The sequence below is a fragment of the Paracoccidioides lutzii genome (genome assembly GCF_000150705.2).
Source record: "Paracoccidioides lutzii Pb01 unplaced genomic scaffold supercont2.16, whole genome shotgun sequence".
NCBI lineage: Eukaryota > Fungi > Ascomycota > Eurotiomycetes > Onygenales > Ajellomycetaceae > Paracoccidioides > Paracoccidioides lutzii.
The window spans coordinates 313,468-331,423 of NW_015440962.1; the positions used below are offsets into that span (position 1 = coordinate 313,468).

At 47.7% G+C, this 17,956-nt stretch overlaps 6 protein-coding genes across 6 annotated transcripts; 3 read left to right on the forward strand and 3 right to left on the reverse strand.

Annotated features, from left to right (window-relative positions):
• Window positions 1-446: 446 nt before the first annotated feature.
• PAAG_05917 (glycerol-3-phosphate dehydrogenase) lies at window positions 447-2,552 on the forward strand (the record flags this gene model as incomplete). Its single annotated transcript, XM_002792083.2, has 1 exon — window positions 447-2,552. The coding sequence occupies one exon, from the start codon at window positions 447-449 to the stop codon at window positions 2,550-2,552; it is 2,106 nt and encodes a 701-aa protein (XP_002792129.1).
• A 782-nt stretch (window positions 2,553-3,334) lies between these two features.
• PAAG_12126 (hypothetical protein) lies at window positions 3,335-6,681 on the reverse strand (the record flags this gene model as incomplete). Its single annotated transcript, XM_015847654.1, has 5 exons — window positions 3,335-5,099; window positions 6,013-6,062; window positions 6,135-6,197; window positions 6,331-6,495; window positions 6,634-6,681. The coding sequence occupies 5 exons, from the start codon at window positions 6,679-6,681 to the stop codon at window positions 3,335-3,337; spliced, it is 2,091 nt and encodes a 696-aa protein (XP_015702729.1).
• Window positions 6,682-7,427: 746 nt separating this feature from the next.
• On the forward strand, window positions 7,428-8,371 carry PAAG_05920 (hypothetical protein; the record flags this gene model as incomplete). The annotated part of the gene is made up of 3 exons (XM_015845724.1): window positions 7,428-7,610; window positions 7,705-7,802; window positions 7,903-8,371. 3 exons carry the CDS (start codon window positions 7,428-7,430, stop codon window positions 8,369-8,371), a joined length of 750 nt encoding a protein of 249 aa, XP_015699950.1.
• Window positions 8,372-9,710: 1,339 nt separating this feature from the next.
• PAAG_05921 (hypothetical protein) lies at window positions 9,711-11,248 on the reverse strand (the record flags this gene model as incomplete). The annotated part of the gene is made up of 2 exons (XM_002792087.1): window positions 9,711-11,134; window positions 11,221-11,248. The coding sequence occupies 2 exons, from the start codon at window positions 11,246-11,248 to the stop codon at window positions 9,711-9,713; spliced, it is 1,452 nt and encodes a 483-aa protein (XP_002792133.1).
• A 97-nt stretch (window positions 11,249-11,345) lies between these two features.
• Window positions 11,346-11,675, reverse strand: PAAG_05922 (hypothetical protein; the record flags this gene model as incomplete). The annotated part of the gene is made up of 2 exons (XM_002792088.1): window positions 11,346-11,395; window positions 11,507-11,675. The coding sequence occupies 2 exons, from the start codon at window positions 11,673-11,675 to the stop codon at window positions 11,346-11,348; spliced, it is 219 nt and encodes a 72-aa protein (XP_002792134.1).
• Window positions 11,676-15,060: 3,385 nt separating this feature from the next.
• PAAG_05923 (hypothetical protein) lies at window positions 15,061-17,577 on the forward strand (the record flags this gene model as incomplete). The annotated part of the gene is made up of 1 exon (XM_015845725.1): window positions 15,061-17,577. The coding sequence occupies one exon, from the start codon at window positions 15,061-15,063 to the stop codon at window positions 17,575-17,577; it is 2,517 nt and encodes an 838-aa protein (XP_015699951.1).
• Between the last annotated feature and the right edge of the window lie 379 nt (window positions 17,578-17,956).

A 17,956-nucleotide genomic window follows, 5' to 3' on the forward strand; every position in this document is an offset into this window, starting at 1 on the left:
CCGTCTTCTATGTTTTACTTATTACACTTTTATTCTCTCTTTTAATAAGGTACCAGAAGCCCCTCTCTCCAGTTGCATTGTAAGTACATACAGTGATTTTCTTTATTATTATTATTTTTGGAATTGCGTGGGCGAACTTACTCTGAACTTCATTGTCTTCATTGGACCAACTCACGCCACTCTTTTTGAAAATTTATTTTATTTCCCATTCTCCCATAGATAGAGATAGATTTCCACGTTCTTCTCTTTTCTTATCATTCGTCTCCGAGGATTTAAACATATAGACTCGTCATCCTACGTCGACATAATTCATAATTCCAAGGATTCCACCGCTCCACCTGCTTCTGTCCGAGCTACATCGAATCTAAAGAAGTTTTGATAGATTCAACAACAAGTTTGCCCGAGCCTTAATCATTGAAGGGGAAAACAGGTGTTAATATATCCACATGACGTCCCGCTTCGCATCACGGAGTGTTCTTAGATTGTTGGGCTCCGCCCCAATATTCGCCGTCACTGGTGGCATAGCTTTCTACGCAGTGGCATCATACACCGAAAGTCCCAGTCGACCAGGAGCCAAGAACAGATCTCTCCTGCCAAGAGATATCCCACCCAGATTCCCTCGAGTCAAGTCGCGAGATGAACAAATATCTGAGTTGAGACGGAGCGCGAAAAACGAGCTCCAGCCTCCTAAACATATAACATCAAAATCATCACAGGGAGGAGAAGCAGACAATGATGAAGAGGGTATATACGACCTCCTAATCATCGGTGCCGGTGCCACGGGGGCAGGCGTCGCGCTCGATGCTGCGACGCGGGGCTTGAAAATCGCCCTTGTCGAACGAGATGACTTCAGCAGCGGGACGAGCAGTAAAAGCACAAAGCTAGTCCATGGCGGTGTTCGATACCTCGAAAAGGCTATCTTGAACCTAGATTACAACCAGTACAAACTGGTGCGGGAAGCATTGCACGAGCGCAAATATTTCCTCGATATCGCCCCGCATCTCTCGACGTGGCTTCCCACTCTGCTGCCAGTTCGCTCATGGTGGCAGGCCCCCTATCTGTGGGCGGGAGCTAAAATGTACGACATGCTGGCGGGCCACCAAGGGCCACCCGAAGGTTCATACTTTATGACCAAGAACAGAGTGATGGGCGCTTTCCCAACGTTGAATGTGGTTGGCTTGGTTGGCGCACTCTGTTACTACGATGGCCAGCATAATGACTCGAGGATGAATGTTTCCCTGGCGATAACGGCTGCGCTGTATGGTGCTACAGTTGTTAACCACATGGAAGTTACCAAGTTGGAGAAGGATGTCAATGGCAAAATTTGTGGCGCACAGGTTCGGGACACGCTCAGCGAAACTGGAAAGGAAAATGTGGCATTTACCGTACGCGCGAGGGGAGTGGTTAATGCGACTGGGCCCTTTTCAGACGCTATTCAGAAAATGGATGAGACCACAAAGAAGAATACAGTGGCACCGAGTAGTGGTGTCCACATTGTCCTCCCTGGATGGCTTGGGTCCAAGAAACTCGGCCTCGTCGATCCCTCATCAGATGGACGCGTTATTTTCCTATTGCCGTGGGAAGGAAATCTGATTGCTGGTACAACAGATAACCACTGTGAAGTAGAGAGACAGCCTATCCCTCAAGGGAAGGATATCGACTGGATTTTGAACGAGATTAGGAAACAGTTGTTACCAGAAATCAACTTGAGCCGCTCTGATGTGCTCTCTGCATGGTCTGGTATCCGACCACTTGTGCTTGACCCCCTTTCTAAGAACACAGAGTCCCTTGTACGAAGTCATTTGGTTACGGTCGCAAAGTCTGGTCTGCTCACCTGTGCCGGTGGAAAATGGACCACGTATCGCGAAATGGCCAAGGATACGGTCGACAAGGCTATAACAGAGTTCCAATTGAAGCCACACGGGCATCAGCAACCCCCTGATATCAGTGGTATTGGTATTGACGAGACTGCGGTACACCTGGACGGCACCTGCAGAACGGAATCTCTGCCACTCATCGGCACACATGGTTATCACACAACCCTGTACATTGACCTTATCAAGAAGTTCAACTTTGATTCTGATGTCGCGCAGCACCTAGCATGCTCATACGGTGATCGCGCATGGGAAGTGGCTTCCTTGTCTGCATCCTCTGCCTCCTCGTCTTCTACCTCTCCAACGACCCTCTGCCCTACCTCGCACGCACGCCTCTCCCCTTCCTACCCATACCTCACATCGGAAATCCAATACGCCATCAAGAACGAGTACGCAATGACGGCCGCAGACATCCTTGCCCGGCGCACCCGCCTAGCCTTTGTGGACACTAATGCAGCCTTACAGGCGCTACCAGGGTTGATAGATCTGATGGCCGAAGAGATGAAATGGAGTGACGTGAAGAAAGAGCGAGAGTGGACTGATACAATCCATTTTCTTGCATCCATGGGATTGCCGGCAGATATGATGAGTGTGACGAGGGAGCAGGTTATGGCGGGCAAAGTCGCTGCGAAGATTGGTGAGTATGCTGTGGCTAGAGATTGGACGAATCGGGAGTGAAAAATCCCCGTCCAACACCTTTTCATCTTGTGGGATAAATTCCATTCCTTTTTCCATCCATTTGCGAAAATTTATAGTGGTGCCCTTTAGAACCGCAGAAATCACTCTCTCCCACTGATGAGCCGCTCAAGATGAGACTGAGTCGGTAGGAAGAACGGGGGAAAGGAGGTGTGACAACAATGCTGATAACGCGGGAAATAAAACAAATATAGACATCAATTGATTTGAAACATTCATTGTTTAAAACATCATATTAGCGATGCAGGGGAGGGAAGAAACATAATTAATACAGTTGTTTCATCAAAGTCACTTGGTTTAATAGTCAAATCCTCTGCTCCTGAAATGCTATGGTGTAAGAGAAAAGCAAAAAGCCATTCAAAGTAGACATAATTATGCTGTGCGGACGTGGGCAACTTAGGGCCCAACAGGGGTCAAGCGATCCTCAATCTTGAAAAACACACATCAACATGGAATATTGTAATTTTAAAATGGAAGAACACGAGCAAACATTGAAACTTGCAAAATGGTTAGTTGGAGAAATAGCTCGATCACTTCATACTCCCCAATGCACTTATGCAATCCGCCCCAAAAGCTCCAAAAAGCAATCCACCACCTGGTATACAGTAGAAATTCGCCAGCCAAAAAGGTCGATTCATATAGACGCGACCCATAATAGATGAAGGAAACTAGGAGAAGTTCGAAAACGGGAGTCCATGTCGATGAGGTATCAACAAGAAAACGAACATAAAACACAAGGACAAACTCCGGTTCAGGAGTGTATTTTATCCGGTCATTTCAACATCTTCTTTCTCAAAAGGTTCCGGATTATGGGAAACAGAAGTCTCAGGTTGCGAACTATTGGCATTGTTCTGGCAGTTCTCCCCCGACGGGGTTTGATCGTCTGCAGCTTCGGGCTTGTTGGCATTATCTAGACTAGCTTCCAGGCTACCAAGCAGATCAACTTCGCCGTCATCAAAAAGAACAGTTCCGCTACTTGCTTCTGGTGCAACCGATGGAGTAATTTCATGCGGTGAGGCCGACCCTGGTTGATCTCCAGGTTGAGGAGAAGTGGGTTCTGACCCGTCGGCCTTTCTAGGGCTTTGTGGTAGTGGTGCTGAAAAGCCATTTTGAGTATGTGTATCTTGTGAGAGGGGCTCAGAAGGAGGGAATTCTTGTCCGTTCTTGGCGGCGTCGCCGTTCCTTTCAGAGAGTGTTGTATCTGGGGTTGGGGAAATGCTCTTCGGTGCTGTTGGTAGTGTTGGTTGCGATTCGGATGTCGGAGATATATCTCCGTCGGACGGTTTTGTAGTAAGACTAGCAGAGGCAGCTGAAAGAGGGAGGTCCGGGGAGCTGGACAAGACTCGTGGTGGCATTGACGCATCTATTTGTTGCTCTTGTTCTGAGATCAATGGATGTTCTTGTATTGGCGGTTTTAGCTCCTCCTTTTCGGGAGCTGCGGGCGCATTGCCATTATCTTGGTTGGATTTCTTAATAGTTTCCGCGGGTTTCGAGTCCGGCGTTGATCCTTCCCCTTCATCGCTTTCTTCGCCCTCGTTTTCCTCATCCTCGTCTTCGTATTCATGCTGTGACCCTGTTGTAATGTTGGAGTTTTCAACCTTAACTTTTTCCACCATGTCCCCTGCAGCCTGGGAATCGCTAGGAGCACTAGGGGCAGTGGGAACGACCTCCGCATCACCAGGCGCAAACATCACCTTCTTCCGTCTGCCTTTTCCAATACCCTTTGCCTTTCTTTTGGGTGGGGGGTATTTCTTTTTTACCAGGGCAACAATACCCGCATCGGCGCCTGCGACAACAACACCTTCTTCGTCTACTACCCCAACACCTTCAACAATCGTTCCTGGAGCGGGAGATGCGGCAACAACTGTCGCTTCAGCATTTTCAGCAACGGCCTCAGCATCTTCTGTTATCTCCCCTTCTAGTTTATGGCCTTCAGGCACCCAGGCTTCGTATATTGAGACCTTCCCCGTAGCTGCGTCAACTTTTTTGAACTTAGTTTTCCTCATTGGCTGTTTCTTCGCGGGTTGCACCTCTATTGTCCTGTTTGCTGTAGATGATCCATATAACGACGACAGCCCGGTCCTTCTCTTCGCAAGATATTCCACTTCGGGAGGTTCCATATGACGTGGTAACAATGTCCACTTTCTAGCGGTAAATGTGCGCTCGGACGGAGGAGGAGCTACGGCCACATCCGCGTCTTTGGTCTCCTTTTCGTCATCCTCAACATTACGGGGCGTGGGTCGAATATATTTGCATCCAGCGCGCGCAGCACGTAGCAATGCTCGACTCGTTGGTGTTAAAAGATGACTGTCTTTAGGCATTGGTAATTCAGGCCGAGCTTGTGTGCCTCCAATTCTACGGTCTGGTTGGTCATCCTTGGGGGTCTGAGAAATCACAACCGTTTGCCGGACCCAGCGCCGTACCGGGAAACCTTCAAAGACATCGTGATCGATCTGTCCAGTTCTTGTCCTATGGATAGTTTCGGCGAATGCCTGGGAACGACGAGAGGATCGAAACTGCAATGACATTCTATTAGTCGATGTGTTAAAAACAGGTGCAAGTCGCACTTGGTTAATAAAATGGTTTAGAAATAATCATATCCGCTCAGGCATTCCCGAGACTCACACGCAAGGCTGTTTCTTCGTGCAACTCATGAAATCTTCAATATGATATTGATCCCAAGGATGTGTTATTTGGGGAACGGACATAAGGAAAACGTACCGGAGCCATTGCGAACCTTCAACAATAGGAGGAGGTTGGATGTGGTAGGACTCCGCCTCTCAAAGAACAGACGGGAATATATCAAGGATTAGGAAAAATCCGTGTATAGTTAACAGGTATCCCTACCCGTGTGCATAACCACTCTGGCGCATTCTCAGATGTGTCTTGTTGATGCTTTCGTCAAGGCTGTTTGGACGTGCGTGGTCAAGTTACCCGTTCCACGTAAGATGGAACGATACCACGTGACCATTTTATTATTCCATGCGCCCTATCTACTTAGAGAGCTGTGACGGACGGGAAGCAGAGCAACAGACGAGGATATTTTGATATTGTGTGAGTTGAGCATTGAACGGGTTGAATTTTTACGATATATATTTATCGGTGCAGATACTACGCAGTATCTGCGGAAAGGAATATATTTGTTGTTGGATCACAGATATCATATCATGGTGTGACTGCACCAGAAGCACGATCGCCTTCAAAATATCGGTTAACATTAGTACTGCAAGACAAAATTCTAATACATATATGTACACAGAGTCCCATGGACTTCGCTGGGGATAAGAAATATGATTCTTCGCCCTATACTTTTTTAAGGTTAAATCTAGGCCTTGGAACCCATCCATCCACAAACTGAAGCATAGCCCATCAAATTAATCCCATCTGCAGCGGATTTGTTAGCAAAGGAACAAGCACAATCTAGATTTTGCTGTATGCTTACCCTGTATCCTTCTGCCGCACGATGCCTCCCTCTTTTCCAGATTCCTTACCCTAAACAAAGAAAGGATTTAGCACATGTTCCCCGCCCTTTCGACGGGTATGAGAGGGGTATTCTCAACGTACCGCAGCTTCGCCTTCCACCACTAACTTATCTAGTTGGTAGAACTGGCTTATGACAGTTTGTCTCTGCAAACACGGGCGAAACAAAAATAATTAGTGAACATATTCCATTAAATCAAGAATTGAGGTTGTTATCCCTCCAGTTGAGCATCAAACGTGGGGCGGGGAGGACGGGCCGATGAGGCGCTGTGGTGCTCACCTTCATCATGCGCAAATTCTCTATCCCTTTTTGCATTAGCTCCTGTATTTTCCGCGGATCCGTTTCATGCTGGTGTTCCCGATATGCATCTATCGTCCTTCTCCAGGCATATTCCCGAAAATTATATGCCGCAAATTGCCGCGATTGACGGAGAAGTGACCGGAACTGATGTAACAAAATAGTTAGTTAGAATAAAGAACAGCCAGCACATAAGAGTATGAGAAGATTTGACTGGAAAACAATACGACATTCAGAGAGCAAAGGATAGGACGAAAAGGAACAAGGAGAGAGTGAGCATCATACCAGCGAGCGAGCTTGGAAAGCGGTACTTGCCTGAGTGGCAACGGACATGATTGGAGACTTGTAGACAAATTACAATGAATGATGTCTCTCCTTTTCTTGTCTTTTGCGTAGAGTGATTCCTTTCCGAAGGCAGTCAACAAACCGACACCGGATATATGGTGTTGGTATGCGGTTCTCGCAGCGCGGTGGATGCGACGGTGCGCAACGATTGAGATGCTGCAGGATGTCTTCGGTTTGAGAATGAGACCCTCAAACCGATGGATGCTATGGCACGGAATATCTGTAGTAGCAGCAATAAAAGCAACGATGGCGCATGGGATTCGTCAATGACGTTCCAGGGTTCGAGAAGTGTCTACTGGCCAGACGTGACTGTTCAGACAGACAGCAAGGAAACTGTCTTATACCTGGTGGGAGGGGTTGATGAATCAATGATCGAATATGAATATTTCCATGGGATTCGTGTGTAGTGTAAGAGGAAGATGCTGCTGTCTTTCCTTGTGCCGTCCAAAGCTGGTTGCAGTGGGATGGACAAGTTATCAGAATACTGTTGAAGATCCCAAATGAGTTAGTCGCAATTCGGATGAGCAATATTTTACTTCAGTTATTCCCGATAAAGAATACAACCTCAATTTCTGGTCTTCTTCCACTGTTTAATGCATTTACTTTACACGGAGTTTGGCATCCCAGCGATATCGCAACGCTTGCAGAAATATACATTTCTTTACCGTTTATTGCAGATTTTCCCTCTGCCATCTCACCCGTGGTGCGGTTCGTTCTGAAGCCCGGGGGAATCAATGGTGCATCTACCAACGCCCCCCGCGACTCCGGCGCTTGAAGGAGACCCCGAAGAGCTATCTTCACAAGATACATCATATGCGGAGCTTTCCCGGAAGTTGGATAGTATTCTGGAACACTACCTTTTTCTCCTGGATCAACAGCAGCTACTCCAGGAAGAGATTGGACGACAATTTTCCGCTGTAGGACTTCCAATCCCCCTCCTCAGTTCGGGTTCATATTATTTATATCCTATTTCATTTTAAATATAGAATTACTAAAATAATTGGCTGGTAGGGATTTTTTTCTCTTGCGCGTGCGAATCGCTCATGTCCACCAGGCCGTCGGTATGGCGAAGATTACTACGATGAGAGAATGAAGGCATTGAGGAAACTGTATAGTACCTACTTATCACCACCTCCTACGCCGTGATACGTGTATACATAGATCGTGAATAGCGAGAAGATGCTGACCCAGCTCTACATCGTCCCACAGTTCAATTAACCCACCATTGACAATTGAGTTTCTGGAAAATTCTCCCGACGCGACTTCTAACCAAACAGGGAGCAATTCGACATTTGTTATAAAGAACGTTTTCCTCCCGTCTTCTCCCGCCAAAGGAGTCGACAAAGGTGACCCCGAGAGCCAAAACGACGAGAAGGGATCTAGCACGTCCTCACCCTCCAGAAGCTCTTCCCTTGATCCTCCTAGATTTTCCGAAGAACCGCAACAGCCTAGCAGCAACGCGCCCACCCCGCAGTCCCCCAATCCATTGAACTGGTTTGGAATCCTTGTCCCTACAGCTCTACGAAATGCACAGCAAACGTTTTCTGAGGTTGTTGAAGGCGCCATACCTGCCCTGGCGAATGTGATTACTGAGATGCGAGAGGTGGAGAGAAAGGTGGAGGCGTTGAGGGCCCTGTTGGCACGTGAAGCTGCTGAGGGTGCATCAGCCGAAGGGTAAAACTTACGTCCCAGTCGGCACGCCAGGGTGGCCAGCGCAAGGAGGGATCACGTCAATGGGCACGCAAAGAACGACGCATGAAAGTCACAGATCGAGAGAACCTCGGCTTCATTTTGTAACTGCGGTCCGAGAAGGTCATTCATTACCGGAGTCGTGAAGATAAAAGGGCCGTGTTCTGAGACTCGAATGTCTTGTTGACAATTAAGGAGCTGACGTGGAATCGTATTACATCGTCTTCATTACCAGGGGATTATTCCCCCTTTTTTTTTTTTTTTTTTTTTTTTAATTTATTTATTGAGAGGCCTATCCTTTTGGTGGTACTTTGCTTTTACCCGTTGAACATCTGCCTCCACTTGCTCAGGGTGTAAGGGCCTTTAGCCCTTTAACACAAAGTTCTCATTGCTCATTTCACGAGCCAGCCAAACGTAAAAAATAAGAGTAAAATATAAAAAAAAAAAAAATAAACAAACCCGAAGTCCACGTTTGGTTGGTTTACAGAGCTTGCCGAAAATTGCAGCAGAAACGAGGAAATGCTGTTCCAAAGCTTGCATTAACATCTGTTACTGGGCCTTGCGCCTAGAACAAGGGGTTGCTTGTCAGTGAGGAATGGTTAGTTGAAACCCCCCCCCCCCCCCAACCCTCTTTCATCATCAGTCTTACAGCTTTTTGAACCAGAGAAGCAACGAGATGCTTAGTTTCGGGCTTCTGCCACTAACTGTCGTTCAACTTATAGATAGTTTTTGTCGAGCAAGGTCTCATGGGTTGCTCGGAAACACTGTATGAAGTAGGCAGGTTTTTTTTTTTTTTTTCGGGGAATGGGATGTTATAACCTGGAGATTGATGGAAATGACTAAATCTCATGAATTCATTGATTATCAACGAGTATCGGTGTGGACGTTGATGTTGATCGAATATATGTCATAATAGAACGGATACATGAATGCGGTTTTTCATTGGATTTCTATCATATCTCTTCGATAAGAAAACAGTCATGGGATCCGAGTTTCTTTATGTCAGTACAGAACTGAGAGATGGTAGAACATACTTGTTTGTCCAACTATGAAGATACTAACAGAAGAAATATTCTCCGGGAAGACATAACAAAGGTGAGACACGTGTATGTAAAAAATAGACGCCTGCAGCTGAGGGAAGCGGAGCTTGGTGAATAAGGAAAAAATGACTGTAAAATAAGGGATTGCAATCGCTTTTTGGGTTCAATACGAACTACACATGGTCTTTAAAATGGAAAGACTCCATTCATTCTCCTCGTCATCAGGAGAGGAAATCTTTCAACCCCAAAACTCTGCTTTTTTGGGTATGCTTTGGCTCAATTGACCTCTTATTCCCCCATGTTCATTGAATCCCCAATGGGAAACCGACGACCATTTTCCATGACTGGTAGTTTCGAAGAGGCCAACGTTTCTTCTTTAGTCTTTGTCTCCTGGAGGAAGTCTTCATCGTAGTAGCTAGAGCATCTGGATCGTTTTGGTCCCTGACCTTTACGAAACGGTGTGACATGCGGGCTTAACTCTCGCAACCCCATCCAAGTTTCTTTCCGCGGGCAAGACGAACCAATTGGGGGTTTTACAGGAATGTCTGCATCTTTGTCTTCTTCAATCTCGAATGGCGGCATGGGGTCATAGGCCGAAGACGACCTCACTTTCTTTCGTCGGGCGGGAAGCACATAGTGGCCTCGTGGGAGAGTGGGTGAGATGCGCCCACGTACATAAGCCCTCGGGGATGTGAAGCATTTTTGCGTCTTGCGAACGAGAACTGGGGTCGATGGGACGGGGAGTTTCGATCTGTATTCCCGAAAGGAGGGGGAAGTGGAAGACGCTACCGAATCTGGGGCGTCATATTCTTCATCCCTAATGTGTAACGGTGGTGATAACTTGGGCCCCGCAGCAAAGGTGGATGATGAGGGTGACATGTTTTCTTTATCACTTCCAACACGAGGGCTAAAGTGATGCCCGTTGAGCACCTGTGACTGCGGAATGTTGCAGTCGGAATGGTACACTTCCCTTTTCATCCTGCTTACAGATGGAGAATCATCAGATTCGTATAAATCGCTGGGAGGTTCGACGTTTAATCCATCGAGCCAGCATTGAACGTCAGAAATTGAGGTGTTTTGGAAGCATTGAGTGAGTTTTGCTTCGTTCAAGTTCAGAGGAGAGCTTCTTGCCTCGGAGTCACGCAGAGGTACTGCTTTTCCCGCCTTGTATCGGCTTAGGAATTGTGAATTGGCTGCTCTTGGGGCAGCTGTCGGATTGGGAAATGATGGGGAATTGAAACCACTGCTGATGGGCTCATCTGCCATGGGTACTGTTGTCCAGCGCGTTCCATTTGGAGAAACTTGAGGCAGAAGCAATAGAGGAGAGGATAATTGATCTGAAAATTGAAAATGGTTTTCTTCTGACTGGGCTCCAGGGCTCTGCTGGGTATTATTGGTCTTTTTAAAGACTAACTGCTGCGAGCTCTGTTGATTTCTCCGCAGGTTTAATTTTGATACTCTTGAAATGTGGGGAAGTTGCGGTGATCCTGGCGTACGGCTGCCTGAGATTTCCTTCATACGCGCTGAATTGTCACGAAATGGAAGTGGTCTAGTGAGAACTGTCTGGGATGTCCTTTTTCGGCTTGTGTTGGGTGAAGTTTTCCGCAATGCTTGCAGTAGAGTGGCGTCGACAACCCCTTCGTCTGGCGGAGAAGAAGGGAGGCCTGCATAATCCGCATCCGATTGACCCTGGTTTTGGCGATCAAGGTGTTCTAGAAAAAGCTAGAGAGTCAGAATCCGGCCCCTGGGAGTTTGAGATAGAAATCTAGGCATTAGATCAAGGCCACAGGTAACATACGGGCAATCGAGCCTGGCCGAGAGCCCATCGCGGGGGTGCAACGCCAGCAGAGAGAAGTTCCTCCGAAAAAAGAAAAAAAAAAAAAACCCAACGACTAGACGCAGATTCTGAGATTCATAAACTTATCACTTGTCGAAGAGGAACTGGAAACCAGCGGGCGGTTGTGCAGAAACACCTGTTCGACCCAGCTGTCAACAGTGAGTGGTTTTGCGGGCTGGTAAACAAATCAGGAGCATTGGGGGTGTGGGACGCGTCAAGAGGCAGGGAATCGGGGAACAGCGGGGACGTGGGCAGTAGCGACAGGAGACGCCGATTGCCTCGATCAGCAACGCAGCGCCCGGGTTGTGGTGCTGTAGAAGGAACATCAACCTCGTTCGGTGTTGTCCGTCGAGGAGGAAATCCACATGGCCCGTTTCGCTGTTTAACTCTACAGGCTTCCGCCGTAGTACGGACATGATGAGATCTGCCCTGGGGAACCACTTCGTCTTGTTCAAAAGTAGTATCTTAGAACACGTCCAATCGGGGATGTTTCATCGCGAGGGAGTTCATTGCTCAGGCAGAGGTGATAGGTTCCGTGTTCGTTTGCCAGCTTCTCAGCCAGAGTAGTCTTTTCCCGGACCCTGGGGGACCTGCAAAAAGGGCATATGGTTAGATCAAGGGGTTGTATCGGGAAACCATGAAGCTATTTGTGTCAGACCATAGTTAGTTAGCAGTTAGTTAGTTATGCATTTGCTTACCAATGAGAAACATGATATTATAGCTCATGGTTATATAGAAAGAAACTGGGTGACTCTCTTTGAGAAGAAAGAATGCTATAGAGGGATGAAGCAGTCGTAGGAGATGGCTGGTGCTGCACTGTTCCAGTCTGCACATAACAACTTCTGTCTTGATATGGTGTCCTCTCAGCTGTTGACTTTGCCGATGCCAGAGCAACTTGTCCAGAACATGAATGAGTGGAGTGATCAGGCCTCTCCAGCTGATGGTATGAGCGGACATGAAGCAGTTCATATATAACTTTCACCCCCCCCCCCCCAAAACACTGCAATCCGGCATATTCTTTTTCTACTTTCTATCATTTGTCTCCTGCCCTCTTGTCGCATGTCTTCTCCCTCATTCCCATGCAGTTTTCACAGGAACATGCTGGGAGGCGGGAAGTTTCCGTAGAGCATTTCCCCAAAATGGGCATTGCATGTGTGCAATAAAAGCCCCTAACTATCTGGACCTGAGAAAGCAATTCCTGTCCTTTTCATAAATTAAGCATATGCAGGCAAGCAAACATATATTTCATACTAGGTGCGCCGCCTCTAGTATATCTATATCCTCTGTTGGGTTGATTGTGAGGTACGGGTAAATGATTCTCGCACCGGGATCTCTCCAGATCGGTGCCGTGAGGAAGATTCCTGCTAATATCGAGATCCAACGAGCAGCTATAATATACAGAGCTGCCCCGCGGTCAACGGTAAATCATCCCGAACATTGACCTCGCGAAGTTGGTGCGTTTTTGACGGCGAGTCACCATCCGGAGTTGCTCATTCTGAGGGCCAGTCCAACGCTCCCAGCGGAGGATGGTCAACGTTACGGGTAGGGGTGCCGTAAGCTTATTTATTCGGTGTAAGAAGAGCCATTGATCACCCGGCCGCGTCCTGTTAACTAACTTCTCTAGTTAAGGATTATCTTCAGCCTTCTTGAACGGCCTGAAACTTAGCATCCAACGCTAATCATGGGTACGGCTAATTGCATTCTCGCGTTCAGGAATAACTTGGTCCCCCATTAATTATATTAATTATGGGGTATATAACCAACTAGCTACTTGCCCAAGGGGGCCCTGAAATATAAAGTGCCTTTCTAGAGTGATGCTAGGCGTCGAGAGCTGGTTTTGATATCTCCACGAAAGCCCTTTAATGGATGATGATAAATATGTTAGCAGCTACAGAAGCTGTTGCCAATTCCCAAGCGAGTGAGCAACCCAGTTCCGAGTATTTCAAATGGATAGCTAGCTTAGATTTCAAATGCCTCAAATACCCACAACTCAACTATCACCAATTAATGTTAAATTCAGTCAGGTCAAACTAGGTGCAGGACACGCTGATTCTTGCATGTCTGAGCGTGTTACTTTTGTACTTTGTGTGTGTGGACAGGCTTTGCTGACAAGGATTGAATGAAAGACGGTTCAATAAGCTCAGCAGATGAGGCAGCAGACTCCTGTCAAGCCCTCTCTCTGTTGGATTTGATGACTGCAGCTGGCACACTTTTGACTAGTTAGGTATTTGAAAATATCTTGAAATGGGCTGCTCGCTTGCTTGGGACGTACGTTACCTAAATATCATCTGAGGTAACTAACTCACTGTTGAATCTTCTGCTGCGCTTCACCCAAACACTCTCTAGTCCATAGGCAAGAAGCTAACATCAGCCTTGGAAACAAAACATTCTTGACGACCAATAAAAAGTGCGGTGTCCCGGATCCTGTGGACACCATACCATGACGATACGAGTTGTCGCCTTCGAATCTGCGCTATGTTTCGAAATTTCTCAAGTCCCGTCCCGGGGAGCCAATTGCAAAAGGCACAAGCCGTGTCTGTCTGTGGGGTGAACGGCCGCAGGAAGAACAGGGCGAGCACTCTTCTTTGCAGAAACGTCGTTCTACCGTTCTTTGTTCTCTCTCTCTCTTTCCGGCTCATGCTTTTCTGAGTGAGAAGGACGCTCCTTTTCAACTCTTTTTTCTTTTTCTTTGTAACATTTTGTCCCCTGCCTGTCCCTCTGAGCTAGAAGCTTTGCAGTGTCCTCTGTTGATCAGGGCTCTGGGACCCCTTCCACTACATTTCGTTGATAGATCCAACACTGGGCTTGCTGGCGTTAACCTGACGCAGAAGTGTCTTGTTCCCGACAGAAAGTGTTTGGCGTTGCTCTCTTCAGCCTTTTTTTGGAGGAGATATCTCTCGGTGACGCGAAGATTTCGAGACGTCCCGAGTTTGGGATCGAGGAAGCCGAAGATTGGCTGAAATTTCCTGCTTCGGGAGCCTACTGTCGCTATCTTTACTGTCGCTTCCTTCAAACCACAGAAAATTGGCACATACATTGTGGTATGTTCTGCATGATCCCCCCGGTCCATATCGCCATCCGGCGTGGAGGAGCGCAGCCTTGGTTGACCGATATTGAGCGTGAAACCCGATTACTGCTCCATTTCTGTGTTCTTCTATCCATGCGCTTTTCGTGGCAGCACTGTGATGGGTTTATTTTATATTGTCACCTCCTCGGCATGGTGTCCTGGAAATACACTGCGTGCATCTGAGCTGGAGATTGCGAAACTGACTACCCATATAGACATCGAATGTTGTTTATCGATCTCTATCTGAAGTGGACTTGAAGTCCTCCATTACATTCACTTTCCTGTCTGTTTACACACTCGCTGGCTCCGCAACTTAACGACATCGTCATCGAAGGTTCTTTCTGAGTGCCCTGATTTGCACTCCACTGTCTTTACGCCCCCTTTTCAACACTCATTCGACGTCTTGAAGTTTTGAATTTTGAAATACAACGTGTGGCACACCGATTCCACCTTGATTACACTTGATTTGTAGAAGTAATTTTCTTGTCATTCGTTTTACTCTGGCGGACTTTCTCAAAGGTTTCGTCAACCTCTTCACGATATTGGCGATATTGTCAGCTTCAACTTCATATATTCTCCCCAACACCATCGCGGCGCTTGATATGCAACCCAGCTTGAAAGTTCTTACGATTTCTCTATGTGTTCGTCTCTAAACTCTCCGATATACACTTACATATAACAGCTTTCTCAAAACCGAAAGGCATAACGAATATAACGAATAGACCTGAGGTCTCATGAGTGACGCTCTTAAAGGGCGAAGTGAGAGTGGAGGGAGAGATGGCGGGTCGGTTCGGAGGGCGAGGGAGAGAATGGAGGTTGGGGATAGAGGAATCCGGCCTACCGAAGACCTTGAGAAAAACCGATATCCACAAAAGCCACCCCAAGGTTTTAGTCATCCCCGACGTCCACCACCTGTTCCTGTTGCATTCAAATCCCTCGATAATACGTCGAAGGGTGCTGTAATTTCGAAACCTTCGCCAGCTCCGCAATGGCCCTTGCTCGACGACAGAACTGGATCGCGAAAGGGAAATAGCACTTCGGCCGACTCTGTGGACTCTTCTCAACGCCAAGCTCCTCAACGGCCTGCTCGACCTGACAATGTCCCATCATTGTTAGATGCGTCTAAAATCCATGAATATACGCCCAGCATGCCATATCAAAAGCGTCCAACCCCGTCATCCCTTCAGAAAACGCAAAACGGTATATCAATGGCCCAAACCCGAGACGAGAGGTTGACATCTCCTGATAGTGTGTTTGGATTAACTAACTCTGGACCTCCGGGTTCTATGACAGGTTTTCCTTCCCCAGGTAGCCAAATCACCCAATCGTTTCCCACTGCCACTGGACCGCCCGGTCGAAGGAATCTCAATCTTCGTCCTCCCCCTTCAACGCGACGGACTCCATCCTCACATTACTCGAGCACAACCTTCGTCTCGCCAATCCCGGAGGAATTTCCTGAAAGCCTGCCGCGAAAGGGTGGGTCATACGCTTCAAGCAAAGTTATTCCATCCAGTTGGGGATCTGCACCTCCTGGTGCTGACGCGCAGAAGTCGTCAGATGAGGAATCCCTACACGATGTAGATGACAAGCCAACTGTTTCCCTTGTCAGACAAGCCAGTCTGGGGAAGAGAGGAAAGGCCTCGCTATTAACGATAAATAAGCCTCAAACCGACCAATCCGCTAATGGCAATCAGGATTCTAAAGCAAGGAGTGATAAAGTAGTCGATGGAAAGCAAGGGACTAGTCCTATCGGCATGGCTGTATCAGTGGATGCAAATGTGGTGAAAGATCCTACTGCTATATTATTAAATCAGCCCGCACCACATTATTCAGGTAATCATTCAGCCTCTGAAACATCAGACGATGATGAGTGTGAAAAACCTCCAATTCCTATCATGTACTTTGAAAGTAAAGCTCCAAAGCCGCTTTTGAGGAAGACTGAAAATGATAGCTTTACTGCTTTGCCTGGGTCGGATCAAAGAAAGCGACCCCCTCAACTCGATATTGCTGCCGTCCGTAGAGCTGAAGCCAGGGGAAGTTTAACAAGCTTGCCTGAGCTAATTCGTCGTGCTACCAGGCTTGCATCGAACCTAGACCGTGGGAAGACGGCGAGCAGGCTTGGGATGTTGGATATTCTGAATGCGAGCAATGATAGTGGAAGCCGGAATTCTGGTACCATATCTGACATTCTAGCTTCATTCCCACCGCCTGCCATTGCAACTCCAACTGGCGGGGAGCGGTGGCCAGGCCCCTTCACCGACACCGAACCTAGACTGCGCGCAGATGCAGAGAAGGGCCCAGAAAAAAGAAAGCTCCGGTTCTGTGGCATTCCGCTCTGGGCATTCATCCTAATCTGTATTGTCGCGCTCGCTGTTGTTGCCGTCGCCGTCACGATTCCTGTTTTGCTTACCGTTGTTAACCGTCCAGATCCACCGCAACAATCGACAATGCCTGCATCCGGAAGTTGCCAGGCGACGAACCCATGCATGAACGGTGGTATCAGCGTCGGGGATCTGGGCTCCTGCGGATGTGTCTGCGTTAACGGGTTCGGAGGGGATAGATGTGATGTTACCGGCGATGGCAGCTGTACGACGATCAACGTTTCCAATGGGTCTGCAGGCTTCCAAAATGCAACACTAGGCAACACCATTCCACGGCTATTCGAGGATTCGCAAAGAAATTTCAGTATCCCACTCAACGCGTCAAAAATCCTCAGTCTTTTCAGCAGCGGAAGTGTGTCTTGTACCAGCCAGAACGCACTTGTGACCTTCAATGGCACGAATCGGAAACGAACAGTTCCGCTAGCCGACGGCGCTTTTGGCAACATCGGCACGAGAAGTTCTCCGTTGCCCACCGCATACCACGAATCCATCCATGGCCGCGGGAGCCAACAAGACCGTCTTCTCGGGAGACAAATAGCGAGTTCGCCGGACACTCCTACTCCCACCTCTGGATCCCTGACTGCACCATCTGCCGCCCCAACCAGCTCCTCTCCATCCCCACCTCGCCTTTCTCCAAAATTGCTAGATTTCTCCCGAATCGCCGTGCTCTTTATATTTGAGCGGACAGGATACGTGGAAGATGCCTTCCAGGCCCATGATTCGATCCAATCTTTCTTCCGGGACCCGGCAGGAGAATCCGGTGCACAGATGGATTCGAAAGGGGTTAACTGCACGGAACATGACTTCGTGCTTGACTTTGTTAAGTTTTCGATCACGGTGGTTAATGGCACGACTGTGGGCGGGACATAGTGATATAATATATCATCCAGCCTTGCTTTTTATACACTTATTTTTTTTTCTTCTCGATTTTTATTCTTTTGTCTTTCTTAGAACTTTTGTTCTTCTGCTGGGTGTGCGGATGATTAGCGAGATGGGTGGGATGAGAATAGTTGGAGCGAAACAAGGTTCATCCATGGAAGAACTGATTGAGAACAACAATTCCTCCATTTATAGACCCGGCCGGACGTCTCAAAGGCTCAGGCGTATACCCGTCGTCTTGTCTAACAAACGCCCGACTTTCCGTTCCTCGATTTTGCATCCCATCTTCTTGATCGATATGTCTCTACCTATTTACCCCTTTTTTTCTTTGCTTTTTAAACACCTTAACAGTGGCTGGTCTCATTATTGA